The sequence below is a fragment of the Limulus polyphemus genome, unplaced genomic scaffold (genome assembly GCF_000517525.1).
Source record: "Limulus polyphemus unplaced genomic scaffold, Limulus_polyphemus-2.1.2 Scaffold487, whole genome shotgun sequence".
Classification (NCBI taxonomy): domain Eukaryota; kingdom Metazoa; phylum Arthropoda; class Merostomata; order Xiphosura; family Limulidae; genus Limulus; species Limulus polyphemus.
The window spans coordinates 236,135-247,119 of NW_013666097.1; the positions used below are offsets into that span (position 1 = coordinate 236,135).

The 10,985-nt window shown below is 33.0% G+C and overlaps 1 protein-coding gene across 7 annotated transcripts in view; it reads left to right on the plus strand.

The window, feature by feature from the left end:
- LOC106458567 (CLIP-associating protein 1-A-like) overlaps positions 1–10,985 on the plus strand; it is a 199,705-nt gene that overhangs the window by 9,806 nt on the left and 178,914 nt on the right. For all 7 annotated transcript variants that reach the window (XM_022384825.1, XM_022384827.1, XM_022384830.1 and 4 more), the window contains exon 2: positions 2,066–2,332. In XM_022384825.1, the coding sequence (XP_022240533.1) occupies positions 2,156–2,332 (177 nt within the window). In that variant the 5' untranslated portion in view covers positions 2,066–2,155. The remainder of the gene's footprint in view (positions 1–2,065; positions 2,333–10,985) is intronic.

A 10,985-nucleotide genomic window follows, 5' to 3' on the forward strand; every position in this document is an offset into this window, starting at 1 on the left:
GTTGTATTTGCCTGTTGATGCAGAGTCTTCCGACAAAATTTCGTTTAGACAATTTTTATTTATTCTGTATGTGAACCAGTCATTTCAGACGGTTAGTTACATGTATGTATGTATATATTGCTCATTCACTATGATAGAAGCGGAAGTTGTTTCATTTCAATTAAAGATATAAATTGTTTTAGATTAATATTTTGACCTAAAGGAGATACTTTATTTTCATACACATGTGTAGTAGTAAGTAAAAACCATTAAATTTTTCCTACATCTCAAAGTCATTTTATAATCTGAAGTGTTGGGCTTAATTCTTATAGGAAAATTACAACTATCTTAACTATAAGTAAAATAGTGATAAAGTTGCATATACATATGAGCATGTATTAGAATTCATTGTTTTGTTACTGGAGTACCCTCGGATTAGTGGAAAGTAATATAGCAGTAAACTTGTATATATATATGTATGAACATTGCTTTGTTACTGGAGTACACTCACATTAGTGGAAAGTAATATAGCTGTAAATTTGTGTATGTATGAACATTGTTTTGTTACTGGAGTACACTCGCATTAGTGTAAAGTAATATAGCAGTAAACTTGTATATGTATGAACATTGTTTTGTCATAGGAATGCATTAGTGAAAAGTAACAGGCTTAGAACAGGACACATATATTCTCAACTTATTGATGTAAGAATATAATTAAAAGGCATTCAGTTGTTTAACCTGTGTATTATATTGTAATAACACTTCCTGATCATTAAATTGAGGTAAACTCCAAGATTTCTCATAAATGTAAAACACAGGAAAGTTAAATGGGAAAAGTTTCAGTATGATTTAAAAAATAATAATTTATAGAACAGAATCATATGAAAATACAAAACTAAACATTTCACTAGCCTTGGGTTAAAAATATTTTAATACTGTATATAATTGAATGATCAATTGTGGATACACACTTTTAAAATTTAAAATGTTTTAAAAGAATTTGAAAATAACCATGTTTACTGTCTCAGGATTGTTATATTTTGTACATGTATGTGCTTATCAGTAGTAGCATGAATGTCTGTTTGCATAAGGAAGTATATTACAGACCTTTTTGGTAATTAGTGAAATATATGTTTTATTAAAGACATTCGTAGTAGTTAATGAAATATGCAGGTGTATTATCAACAATTATTTAAGTATACACATATTAGAGACATCTTGGGTAGTTAGAGAAGTATATGTGTTAAAAATCAGAGAATATCTAATAAATACTTGTAGAATCAAAGGAAAGTTTTCATTAGGTATGTAATTTTACCTGGAAAAGGTGGTACAGGACAGGGCTTATCTGTTATGTGCCTGATAGCATGAGGAGAAGAAAATATGTATATTATTAGAGGTACTCATGACATATCAGTACTTGTAATGTACAGTTTCAAGTGGAAAAATTTAAAATTTTTTAAAATGATGTTTCACCTCTACAAAGAAAGACATTACATCAAAATCAATGTTACATACAATGTTCTATAATAAATAGTTTTTGCAGTTCATTAAGTAACAAACTGTCATTCCCAAGTGCTTTCTCACATAACAAAGAGTGTCATTATTTTCAATATTTTCTATGTTTTTTATAATTATTTAAGTTCATTTTCACGTTTTCTTGGTTTTGTTAATAAACAAGAGTGACACTACATTAACAAGTCATTGTGTACCTGTCAGAATAATGTAAGATTCTAGTGGCTAAATCAGTACAGAAGTCTTTCCACTGAAAGTATATACACATACAAAATGTAACAATAATGTCTCTTTCTAGAGGTGATATGTCATCATAATAAAACTGTTTTCAATTCATCCATTTAAAGGTGTATTTTAAGAAGTAAAGAAAATATTTAATTTTGTATTTATTGTATAGCAGTAGTGTATGATATACACAATAAGTAAATTTAACCTTTTAAAAAGTATAGTTAAAATATATTATTGTTAATTTGATTTCAAAATAGTTTACTATAGTTAGAAATTCTGCGTATTTCTTCTTATTTTTCAAACCAGAAATGCAAACTAATCACTTCCTGATCTTTTTTTTTTTCAGTCAGTTCATTTTGCCCACAAATCTAAGGTTTCAGAACCACATGTAAAATCTTCAGTGTAGATGTTGATGTGAGGAGGTTATGTTGTGAAAATGACTAACTTGGATGAATATGTACCACATCTGGATATCCAGGACACAAAGAAACGTATCCAACTAGGGGATGATATAATAAAGTATTTAGAAAATCCCGTAAACTCTATAGAATGTGAAGAATTTGCTGGTTTTGTAGACTCTGTAGCTTCATGGTTGAATAGCAGCAACTTTAAGGTAAGTCTGATTGCTCTAATGTATTTTAAAATACAATATTATAGTTGTAGATTGAATAAGTTTAAATATGTGTAAAAAGTAGATTATTACAGAGGCTGATATTTTTGTTTTGTAGATTTTATATTTTTAAAATTAAAAGATTTGAAAAATTCACAACCATATCAGATATTACTATACATTGGAAAATTTATAGTGCTATCAGAATTGATATATATGAGTGACACTTGGAAAGCATTTCAAGTTTCATGAAAGTAGGTAAATAATTAATTAATATATGACATTTTACTTTTAGAAGATATACTGTAATAAGTGGAGAACTGGGAAAAGGGAGTAAATATGCTTTATGGAATAAAGTCTACTAATGATGAAAGGAGCTATACTGTGCTTTTTGTAATCATTTTATGCTTAAGGTTATATACACCCAAATAAATAAATAAGAAATACTTGTGTTTCTGGCAGCTTTATTATTTTAAGTTACAAAAAAGTTATTGTAGAAGATATGCAATAGTGGACTTTTTTAGAAGACGTCGGGTGCAAGCTGGGACATGTTTTCGAATAACTAGGCATATGGATTCTGTCATTTTAGTGAGTGTAATGCTGTATGTGCATTTGCTTTACATACACACATTTGAGTGTTATGTATGGCTTCTACACTGTAAAATGTACATAATTTACACTAGTTATTTAAATTAAGCATACCTAATAAAGTCACTTGTGTAAAATTGAATGAAAATTATAAACAAGAAAATGATTGTTTAATTTATTTTTTCTTCATTCTTACTTCCTTACTTATGGCTTAAATAAAACTGATAAAAACTATAATTCAGAAACTTAATCTAGTACATGCCAAAACAGTTGTTGTCGAAGTAACTGATGATATAAATAGCCTCTCGACAATTACTATGCCGGTTATATCCGAAACGGCTTGATGAGCCCTGGTACAAGGAGAAAGGTCTCATCAACACTGGACATAGCAGATACAGTGTAGTTGAATACTTGATATATTATTACAATCTTCTTTGCTTTCACTCATAAGTTATTACAATACATGTATTATGATTTATATAACTTGTAGGTTAAGTAATAGAATTACTGCTAGAATGGAATATATTTAATACAAATGTTGAACTTCACTACCATAATTTTACTTTACTTATGTTAAACACACTTCAAATTTAAATGATTATTACAACTTTATGTTTAGCATGAAAATTGTGTTTCCCAGGTAAAACGTTTTTGGGGTGTGGAGGGTGTACTGAGTCCAGGTCATGTGGTAAAAAAAAAGTTTATTTGCCTCTTCCAGTTTTGCTTCCCTCTAACACCAAAGATTTAAAGCGATTAAACATCAGCCAACCATATACATGTAGGAGTGTATACAGTCATTAAACTCGTTGATTTTTATTTAGAATTTTGTAATAAAGAAACAGTTAATGATTCATTTTAAAGTAGTTAGTTGGATATTAAATTGGTCATCTGCTACTTTTGCAAACAGCTAAAACAAAATTATAAAAGATTTAATTGTTTTATAAATACGTCAGAGTGGTAATGTGTATTGATTGATACAGTCTTTCTGTCCCTCATCACATAACTCTACTTCATGATGCTTCAGTGATCAATACTAATTGTTTTGTGAAAATGAATAAACAGGATGCTTCAGTGGTCAAGACTAATTCTTTTGTGAAAATGAATAAACAGGATGCTTCAGCAGTCAAGAGTAATTCTTTTATGAAAATGAATAAACAGGATGTTAGTCTGGTTGTCAGTAAGTTGTCTTTAAGTCGATATCAATGTATTAACAAAGAAAAACGTTTTCAAAGACAAGCTGTTTCCATGCCCATTTGATGCACATTCTAATGATGTACATGTTCAGCTAGCTCAAGTAAACATACAGTATGTTTGTTACATTTGGATAGCTTCATAAGTTAATATTAACAATGCATAAACTAGAAACCTGTAAAAATCTACATTTATAGCTACATATATATAAAATTTATATTTCTGATGTTGAGTATATTCATTAGGCCTGTCTTTAAGTAATAGTAAATTATATATGTCCATATACCAACATTTTAACACAGAAATCAGTGATATTAAGGTATAATCTATAGTCATTGTATATTTAGCTGCAGCTGTTAACATGATATCAGACAGATAATATTTGGAGGCTAACTATTTGTTTGTACACCTGTATGCATTTTCAGATTTTCTTTAAGTAGTTATCTATGATGTGTGTAAAAATAACCCGATGGTTAACCTTTAATTAATAATTTTAAGACACAGAAAGCCATGTTAATAAAGAAGTATGACATAATTTGGAAGCTGTGGATACATAATACAATTACCTATATTGGTAATCAAAGGGTTAAAGACTTGATCGACACACTACTATTTATATAGATTCATACAACTACACAAACATTTCATTATTTGCATTTACATTATATATACAATACACATGATCAAATATTCTTTACAGCTGACTGCAAGCATTTCTTTCTTCAGTTTACAGATTACTTTTGTTTTGAGTATGAATTTTATTGCTTGGAATATCAATATCTTGTACTAATAAGAAAGTACTATGACACCTTACAAAGAAAACATAAGAGTGAATGCCCTAATCCCTATGTAATACCCTAGCCAATTTGGGCAAGTTTAGAGTGACCAATCTGTTACAATATCTTTTTCCTGGGTCATTTGAATAATAAAGTTTTTGAAGTATGAGCTTATGCTTTAGACGTATATTAAATTTAAGGCATGAAATATAGCAAGATATCTGAATTTATGCATGTCCATCTACAAAACAAAAAGAAGTGTTTTGGATATTGCCATGACTTGTATTGAATTATTTTTAAATGAACAATAAGTCTCACAAAATTTGATTCTTTATGTAAAATTCTGATTGTAATGGCTGGATATTGATATTTGTAATGATACATTTATAAACTAGTTCTGTATGTTTCATATTGTGATCAATTGTAGCTTTAGAAGTATACATGTAGAGATCATAACATTTTATAGGTAATTTAACCTATTAAACGTAGTGCTAAAACCAGATATAACCAAAACAAATACTTATTTTTATGAACTTGTGGTTTATTTGGTATTTGTAAAAGTGAATTTATACATTAACATAAAATTTTTAATGCAATTGTGATTTTTATAATTTTGATCATACAATAATAAACAGTGAAAAAGTTTTAGGAGAAATGTAAAAATAACATGTTCTTTAAAAATACGGATCTGTTTACATTTTAGGATCATTCCCATATACAGTGGTAATACTCTGTTTAAGCATTATTTTCCATTTGATTGTACAGTAAGCACAATGTGTGTAACTTCATTTATTAGAAAGTACTTACTGATACTTCGCAGTTATACTGTTTGCAATAAATTTTAGCACATAATTATATGTGATTTGTGACAAAAATCTTACGTTCACAAGATTTGAACATATATTTTGCGAAACAAGAATAAGCTTCTAAAAATCTACAGTGGTTCAGAGTTCTAAATAACAATTCCAATATGGTACATATCCTCTTCTCATATGAATAGCTATTCTTGTTCAGTGCTGCCCTTTATAGGCATGGGTCAATCAACAGGAAGCTTCTGGACATTGGTCTGTAACCAAGAGGTCATATCATATCAACATCCTGGAACTACTTCCTGTATGTTGTGCTTTGGTTTGTTTTCTCCATCTGGCCAAAAATTGTTTGGTAATGATCTGCAGTGGTTGCTTATCTCAATCACCAGGGCAGCACCCATTACTGATCCTTATGTTATCATACTTTGGATATTCTCTTTTTGGGCCCACATGCTAGCTAGATATTTTTATCATTGCATGTCATGTTCCGGTTGCTTTCAATCTTGTTGTGGATTGGCTTTCCTGTTCAGACAAAGTCTATTTGATGGAGTGGTCTTTCAATCCTCTTCTTTTCCAGTGGCTTTATCTTCTGTATGATACTCCTCACATCGATGCATTTGCCACATCCCTCAACAACAAGTTGTCTCTGTTTTGGTTTCCGGTCCCTCATCCTCTGGCCATAGATGCTTTCAGTCAGAATTGGATCAACAAATATCTGTATGTCTATTCTCCCATTTAACTTCTTTACAGGGTGATTTTGATAATCTATGCCACTCTGTGTCAGGTCCTTCTGATTGCTCCTTACTGGCTGGCTTAACTGTGGTTCCTGTGGCTACTCCAGCTCCAAACTTCCTCTCTGTTACTTCTTCCTGTTACTCCATCCCTTCTTCATCGGTCTCAATCAGCGATATTTCATCCAACTCTTCCTGTCCTCTGTCTTCACACCTGGTTTTTATCCCATCATTGGTGTGGGGATCTGGCTTATCCTGATGGGTAGCTTCTTTTCTAGCTAGTTTCATTCGCCCATCCTCCAGGGAATTTTACAACATAAATGGAACATTTTCTGACATTGGTCTTTGGGTCAAGGATTTTCACCTGTTTGACCCACTGTTGCTCATATTGCAGATTTCCTAACTTGGCTTTTTGATTTGGGGTCTTCTGTCTCCTCGATCTCGGGTTATCGGGTGGCCTTGTCCTACACTTTTCATTTTTCCTGATACTGTAAGGTGTTTACCTCTCCTACTCTTTCCTATTTGATGTGTTTTTTCCAGATTCGTTGTCCACATTGGCAGGCTGTCCTTCCAGATTGGGATGTTAATGTGGTCTTTCACTGCCTCACTTTGCCTCCATTTGAACCACTCTCCACGTACTCCTTGTATCTCCTTTCCCTTAAGACTTATTTGCTTCTCCTCTTAGCCTGTAGACATTGGAGGTCAGATTTATTTGCTGTCTATGTTTCATGTACTCTTTATCATTCCACATATTTTCTCCTTTAACCAGATTGTTACTTCCTCCCAAAACTTCTGTGATTTGAAAGGGTAACTCCTCCTTTTTGCCGATTTCCCTTCCTTCCATATCCCACCTTTATCCTCTGTCTGATCCAGATAGACTTCTATGTCCTGTACATGCTCTTTGCTGTTATATTGCCTGCATGGCTTCCTTCTATGGAGCCTGTTCCCACCTCTTTATTCCTTGGCAGACATCCTCCATTCATGATCTTTCTCCTCCCACCCTCACCAGTTGGGTTTGGCTTTTAATTTGATTGGCTTATTCTTCTTTCCTTTTTTGTTGCTCATCATTGTCTGGATCCCACTCTGTGATGAGTGGTGCCTGGCCAGGCATTCTTTAATTATTCAATTCCACACTGTAAGACCATGTCAACTTGCATATTATAATTCCATGGCCAAACAATGCATACTGTGAAGATGGGGTGTTCCACAAGATTGCTTGTGGTTTATCCTTGCATTATGTTTGCTTCATAAGTTTGGCTGTACCAGACCATACTCACCCATGAACTACATGGGTAAAGCAGAAGGGAATAGCTGCTCATCCTTGCCATGACTTGTATTGAATAAATTGGGATGGTCTGCTTTTCAAAATATTATTTTGTTGTCACCCATTGCACTGTCTCAGGTGTTGTCATTCCTCTGGACTCTACACCATGCTTTCTCCCCCCCCCAGTTCTTCTAGTGGTGGGGTTTGAGAGTCCTTACCACTTTCTAGTTCCAAGCCACTGGGGTGGCATCCCCTGGAATGTGTTAATGAAATACAAATAATATATATAAATGATTATAAAACCATTCAGTTGAAAGTATGGAAGTGGTTCTACTTGTGTAGATGATGTGACATCCTCCACTATGTAACATGGGAGTGAGCCATCAAAATTGCAGTTCACCCCTTCGATTGGGATTCCTCATCCTACTTCCATGTGGATGTTGGTTCCCAGTGGCTGGGTTTTGGACTTAGAGTTGAACAGATCAACATAAGTCCTCACGCGTGTATTACAGATGTCTTTATTCCTTCACTAATTTAAACTTTTGTTACTCCATCCAAGTTGTGGGTCACGGTGAGGTACCTGCAGATTACTATGGTTCTTCTTCCACTATCTCTTGATGTTACTGCACTTGGGTTGGTTCCAGGTATTCTATATTTGATTGAGATGGTTTCCATTACACAGACGTCTTTTTGATGCCAGATTTAGGGTTTTTAGGTCGATAATTCAATTTCTCACATTGATATCATGTGCCTGTTCATAGTTTGGGGGGTATGAGATTCCCTCCTTTCTCATGAACTTGAGGTGAAGATGGTGTGATCCTCTTTCCTATCCCCACATGGATGTTGGTTCTGGGTGGTCTGGATTTTGGATTGTAGTCGACTTGCCAGCGGTGTGGTCCTCTTTCCTACCCCCATATGTATGTTGGTTCTGGGTGGTCTGGGTTTTGGATTGTAGTCGACTTCCCAGCGGTGTGATCCTCATTCCTACCCCCACATGGATGTTAGTTCTGGGTTGTCTGGGTTTTGGATTGTTGACTTGCCAGCTGTGTGATCCTCTTTCCTACCCCCACATGGATGTTGGTACCCAGTGCCCGGGTTTTGGATGTAGTTGACTTGCTGTGTATGGTCTGTCATGCTCTAGCCAGCTTATACCTAGGGGCACATCCTTTAATCTTACCCACTTTTATGTTTTCTGGTATTAAGTTTAATAAATAATATATGGTTTAGATCACTATCTTGATATAGTTCTCTCCCAGTTGACTGTGTTTCTCTATCTTTCTGCCCATATGTGCGACATCTTTCCACAATGGCGAAGAGTATACCTGGTTTAGATGTTGTGTGGTAGATTTAATGCTTCGAACGTTCAATATACTGTGTATACCTTCACAAAATTTGGCAGTCTTTTGGTTAATACTACAAGTCTTTCACATACAAAAAATCATATTTTTTAGTGAAGTATTTTGAATAAAATAAAATAAAGATTTGTCCATGAATATATTGAGTATATATTTTGAATAGTACATGTGCAAAGTCATGTTCATGTTGAAATTAAAAATACATTTTCTCATCTCAAAAATCTGAGTTACACGTGTGAGCAGCTCGTAGGTAATGTAATTCGATAGCATAATGTGAGCTGCACATTCCCCCGAGTGATTTACAAGTTATAATGGCACAGATAGTAGTCAGACACAGTTCACAGGGCAATAAAACAAAATTTAATTATAAATAGATGTATACTGTTATAAACTTAGAGCTACATAGGATAATCGAATGTAGTTTCATGTTATAATTTGAAGTCATTCTAGAAAGAAAGAAAGAAAAGAGTAATTTAGGTTTATTTCAATTGTTTTTGGTGGTTATGAGGTCAGTTGAATTGACCAATCCCATTTTGAGATAGGGTAGAGAAAATAACAGATAAACTATAAAGTTTTACTGAAAAAATTGTTTGAAATTCATTTAGGAGGTTTTAGGGATTACACAAAGGAAATTTGAATGAACCATTTTGATTATATTATTATTATTTATTTTACCTAATCTAGTCTTAAATAACTTAAAAAGATCCGTATTTTGAAATTTTAGTACTTTTATAATAATAAATAAAGAATAAATATGAAAAACAAGAATAAAGTACTTACCCTATCTTTTTTTCTTGATCTCAGGTTTTTGAAGAGAGTTAACCCTAATTTTTTATCCTATAGATAGTAATGCACTTAATGATTTTTATTTAATTAAATAATGCACCAAAGAATATAGACTAAGAACATTTAAAAAGTAGACAAATTCACTTACTTACAGAAGTTCACACAGAAAGTCCCTCCCCACCCCTCTCAAATTAAACCTCAAATGGCATTACTGCATACAATTACTTACTAAATCAAAACAAACATTGTGAAAGCATATCATATTCTACATGTGGAGGATCAAAGTGATAATCCTACATATTTTGTATTACTAGATCAATTTTTTTCCATCAGAAATGTTGCACTAGTTTCTCTCTCCTACATTGAACATGACCAAGAAAAAACCATGTTGAAAATTTCCCTCAATACAATCCACACTCAGTGTAATGTCTCACTGCAACATCTTTAAGTTAGGCATGATCTATCTTTGTTTTTCCAATTATCATGGGGAATATGTGTTTGCTTACAAATAGAATCATATGGTTTAATTTCTAAACTTAGAGTGTATTCACATACATGATGTGTATTCTATATACCTTGGGTATTTATAACTACACTACATGTGTATGATGGAAGTGTGGATTTAACGAGTAGTGTGTGTATTCCAAAATATACTTACTTCCTCTCACACTTACAGCTATTACTTGACTGCCAGGGTTTCTTCCTTTGCCCATCTAAGCTTTATTCTGATTTTTTCTCTCTTGGTCCAATCTTTTATACCCAACTTAACTGCCCTTGGTGATATTTATCTCGTGACACTCTTCACCTAAATCAATGCTCCCTCTATCCTGGTATTGTATATAAGCACCTCATTCAGTTAATGTTATCAGTTTTTCGAGAGTGACTCAATCCTAGTCTTTAACACTGGCTATTAGTAGGGAGGAAGGGTGGGAGAGTGTGAAAGGAGGTAAGTATGATTGTAAACACATTTTTGATTTAAGAAAATGTTAACTTCCAAGACATACTTCTTTCACACTTACAGCTAGAATCACACATTAATAAGGTGGAGGGGCCAGTGAGGGCATTATCCATACATAAAGTGCCTGCAAAGATCTTGGATGTGTCAACAGAAGTTTTGCACTCGACAAAGTGTTCAGGAATGGTTTTCTTGTACTGC